The sequence below is a fragment of the Zonotrichia leucophrys genome, chromosome 1 (assembly GCF_028769735.1).
Source record: "Zonotrichia leucophrys gambelii isolate GWCS_2022_RI chromosome 1, RI_Zleu_2.0, whole genome shotgun sequence".
Taxonomy (NCBI): Eukaryota; Metazoa; Chordata; class Aves; order Passeriformes; family Passerellidae; genus Zonotrichia; species Zonotrichia leucophrys.
Genome location: NC_088169.1, coordinates 62,065,704 through 62,070,234, shown reverse-complemented (window position 1 = coordinate 62,070,234; position 4,531 = coordinate 62,065,704). Strand labels below are relative to the sequence as shown.

The window sequence follows — 4,531 nt, the reverse complement described above, 5'->3', positions numbered from 1 at the left end:
ATTCTCTTCTCTTGCCTCCACCATGATGTCTGAGACGAGAGATCCTCCTTTATTAATCAATGCTTTTTTAGCAGAGATTGTGAGTGTACCCCTGGACTACAAGCTGGCACGCTGTAATCAGAGTTGAGATCTGTAATTAGACTTGAGATCCTCAAGCAATAACCTTCTGAAAATCTAGGCCTTGTTATAAGAAACTTTGAAATAAAAATGCTGGAAAACATGATTCCTGATACTAGGCAAATTCATGACAGTCACCTACACCATATAACCAGAAGGTGAAATATATCTAAGTAGTGCAAGAAAGTTTCAGAAGGACACGGTGTTCCCAGATATCTACAGGCTGTATTGGGATTTTAGTAGGTTTCCTGAAAAAAGGAGAGAAGTTTTCTGGGAAATGAACTAGCAGTTCTAAGTCCCAAGCTTCACACATCTCCAAGCTGATGCTCAGTTGCCAGCTTCTGTCCTGCTTCCTCATACACTGGGGTAGTGATGGCATTTATCTCCTTTTCCAGCATGTCCATTTGAGCTGTAATGTCTGACACAGTGTTTTTCACAGCCTTCAGCTGCAGCTTCAGCTTGCTGTAATCTTCTTGGAAGGATCTGTTCACATCATAGAGGTTGTGACAGCACTGTTTCTCCCCAGGAGGATGGCTCGTTTTAAGGAAGGTGTGGAGGAGCTCACGTAACTCCTGGAGAACTCTGAGAACTTCATGCTCTCCTGGTGTACTTGGGGCAGAGTGAATCTTGTTCTGAGTTGGAGTAGTGCTTTTCCTTTTACCTTCACATTCCTGCTGGGGGACTGGGCCAGGGTTAATCTTTTCCACAGCTGCAATGGTGTCAATGGTGTTCTGAAGATCTGAGCGGGCATCTTTGCTCTCTTCATGGACTGTGATGGCTTTTGGGCCTTTCCAGGTAACAGGGAGTGCTTTATTCTCCTGCTGGAAATCTTCAAATATTTTATTCTTTTCCTGGACTGCCTGGAGAGCTTTGCTGCCCAGGCTGAGCTGAAAGCCTGTATTCCTCTCTTGGAAGAGTGGAAAAGGTTTATTTTTCTTCTTGAGGCTTCTCTGAATAGCATCAGTGTAAATTACCTGGACAGATTTGTTCTGTGACTGAAGATACTGTAGGGCCTTGTTTTCTTCCCAGAGCATCCTGTTTTTGATCCATAGGATTTGGTTTTCTTGCCAGAGTGCTCTGTTCTCCTCCCAGATGCTCCACTCATTCTGTGCCTTCTTGCTGAAGAGTTTCTGGTGTGAAGAAAAGGGTGGCTGGCACCAATGGTCATTCACCCATTTCCCATCAATAAAGACGAACATCTCACCCCTTGGCTTCACCTGAGGCGTGATGCAGTCTGTCCCAGGCTCTGTGTGCTGCATGCTCTGGTTCCTCTGATCAAAGGCAGACATGGCCCTTCTTCAGCAAATTGAGCAGGACTGTGGCAAAAGGCTTCTTCCAGGGCTTCTACAAGAGGCTGCTGACCACTGCCAAGGAGTAGGTGACACAGTGGGGCTGGAGAAGCTTGATTAGGACTGAAAGAATAGGGAACACAAATACATAGATTTACTGCCAAAATTCCAAATCAGAATTAAGCTACACCAATGACAGGACAAGCAAATAATTCAGTTCTCACAGTTAACCATGTTACCGCTTTGATGCTGAAAGGCAAGGAATCCACCAGATACCCTGTTGATAGAAGCGGAGAAAATTTGCATTGGTAGATAAAGCAGCTCTATGGCAGCACTAAAAGCTTTCTTATAAAAACCTGCACTTCCCCTTTATCTCTCTACCTCATTTCTACAGACCTGTAAGGGAGCAAAAGACTATTTTCTGCCTCAGAAAAGCCTGCTCCCAAATGACTGATGCACAAACATGTTAAAAATTGTTATGAGGCTCAAACAAACTTTTCAAAATAAAGCATTTTTAAAGGTTCATAGAAAAAATCTGGCCTTGACAGCAGGTTTTTTTGGCTAATGCTGAGTAGCCTTTGTTAACAGGATGCCACAAATATGCAGTGATAGTTTTGCTTTTTGATCTTAAAATCCACAATATGCACAAACCAAAGCTTTGGGACATCAGAGCTTTGTTGCTCTTTGCGTGGTTTTTTGACAAGCTCCCATCACCACAGTCCAAAAACTGTCACAACCCATAGATAATTCTCCACCTTTCATTCTCATTTCTCCTGTCACTCTTACTCTTTATATGCTTTGATAGCTCTGTTATTTTTCTTGCTTTCTAGCCCTGCAATAGTGATTGCTTATCTTTTTCCTACAGTCCATCTGCCTCTTTTTCACATCATCAGAAAACTCATCTCTAAAATCCATACTGCAGGGCCAAACCTCTAATGCTTCTCATTTCAGACACAGAAACCTCAGACTTATCTGTTGAAGACTCTCCCCTCCTTTCCCCTACCCAAAATATTGCAGCTTAAATCACTTTCTAACCATGAGAGAACTGGGGCAAATTAGGATTTCAGTCTTATATGTGGGAAAAAAAAATAACAACCAACTAGACAACCAAAAATTATTGTTTTGTGCCAAAGAAAAGGTTGTTTTCTGCAGCTAAACCAAAATTAAATTTATGTTATTTTCATGATGAAGTTATTTGATCTGAGATTGAACTATTTTTTATAACTAAATTGTTGGAATTCTCAGGGTTTCTGCACAGAGTTTCTGACAGCACAAATGTGCCTTTTTTTAGATTAAATAAATAAATAAATACATAAATAAATAAATAAGTTACTTGTCAAATTTCACTCAGGTGTATTCCTTTCCCCCTGTGAGGTCTCCCAACTTCCCTGCTGTTCCTTGGAAAGCGCAGTTCTGCCTTTCTGTCTGATCCTTCATGGATCTTGCTCTCTGCCCCAAGCACTAAGCAGAGGGTGACCACCACACCCAAGTCCCTCATAGCCTCCAGCTCTGCCATCTCAGTGTGTGCCCCCTGTCCTATTGCTGCCCTCTCCTTTTCCAAACCTGTTGCTCTCCCCTTTCCCTGTTATTTCCACCAAACAGCACTGCATGTGCAGGCTCCTCCAAGTTACTTCTTAGAGCCAACATCCATAGATGCATCCTGCACCCCCTTCCCAAGTTTGTCCAACTACTCATAAAATTACCACTTTGTTTAAAATCCCAAATTCCTGCATTTAGGAGAGGGCTATTGCAATATACGTCTGTTTGCATTAACATTTGATTTTATTGCAACCTGTTTACTGTCTGAACTTCAGGGCTGTCTTCCACATCATCTGCTGCTTAATCTCATGTCAGACTTGTGTTTTCATAACAACGTTCTTCTGCTAAAAAGGTATTTCCCAAAAGCTCTGGTTTGGATTTTTTTTGCCCACTTACACTACGGCCAGAGCCATGCATTGCTCCCTCCCTTACACCCCTTTCCCCTGCAGCCTTTCCTGTTCTATTGGGGTGCCCAGTCCCATTTTTTCCCCGAGAAGCCCCAAAATGGGGGCCTGGTAAGGGGTGAGGGTGCAGAGGGCAAATCAGCCACGGAAGGAACAGATCCCTAATTATCCAGGGAAGATGCAGAACACATACAGCAATAGAAGCCCAGACCCATGTGCCTGTCATGGACAAGAAGCTACAGTTCTTAAAGTCACTTTCAGAGAAAGTGTTTAGATTGCACATTTTCAGGATAAACAGAAATATATAATATATATGACTTGGAAGGACATTACCTTGGGGACAATTAAACTTGACAGTGGCTCTGTCAGCTCTTTTGCACTGCCAGAGACACACTGACCTAAGCTTTAGGGAGCTACTTCAACATCTCAATGCCTCCCATATAATTTTTTCCCCCATCTCTGAATAATCCCAGGAAATGCTGGGCAGCTGGGTGGATGGGCAAGGCAGCCAGCTGTGGGGAAGCCGCAGCAAAGCGAGAGAGGCTGGGCAGTTTGGAGCACACCATGACAGAGCCAGCAGTGCTCACCTTCTCAGCGCGGCCTGCGTGCTCCTTCCCTCTCCCCGGAGCTGAGCTGAGTTGCTGGGGTGTCCAGAGGTGCTGGAGTGCACAGCAGGGACAGGGGACTGGGGCTGATGTGAGCGCTGCAGGACCTTGTCCCAGGAGCAGCCACCTGCCCCCGACCCGCCAGGGTCTGGGGGCTCCTGCACAGCCGCCTTGCACAGCTCCCTTCTGCCCTCCTTCCGCGCTCTCCTCGCAAGATGGGCTCTGCCTTCTCCCAGCCTTGCTCCTCTGGGCTATTTCCCATGGAAATGACCTTCCTGCTAGCTCGGCTCCCATGCCCTTTCCTGAACCCAGGCTTCCTGACCTCCCTGTGATGCTCGTAACTGAGAACAGTTTGGATGGATTCTTTCTCCATCACACCCTCTTAAAAAACAAATTTTGCTTTTATTCTGAAACTTCAAATTCTGTTTGTTGCTGAACTGATACTGATACATTCAAAAATCACTTCCTTGTATGCACAGTTATTTTCTGAGGACAACTCTTCTTAGACTATAAGCTCTTCTTAGACTATAAGTTTAAGAGCAGACTATAGCTGAATGTTAGTAAGAAGAAAATAGAA

At 44.4% G+C, this 4,531-nt stretch overlaps 1 protein-coding gene across 1 annotated transcript; it reads right to left on the bottom strand.

Moving 5' to 3' along the window:
* Positions 1-291: 291 nt before the first annotated feature.
* CBY2 (chibby family member 2) lies at positions 292-4,099 on the bottom strand. Its single transcript, XM_064725115.1, has 2 exons — positions 3,937-4,099; positions 292-1,529 (listed from the first exon to the last, which is right to left on the bottom strand). The coding sequence occupies exon 2, from the start codon at positions 1,404-1,406 to the stop codon at positions 423-425; it is 984 nt and encodes a 327-aa protein (XP_064581185.1). The 5' UTR covers positions 1,407-1,529; positions 3,937-4,099; the 3' UTR covers positions 292-422.
* Between the last annotated feature and the right edge of the window lie 432 nt (positions 4,100-4,531).

Excerpts from the sequence above, each read along its gene's own strand:
- CBY2 (XM_064725115.1), bottom strand. The coding sequence starts at position 1,406 with ATGTCTGCCTTTGATCAGAGGAACCAGAGCATGCAGCACACAGAGCCT.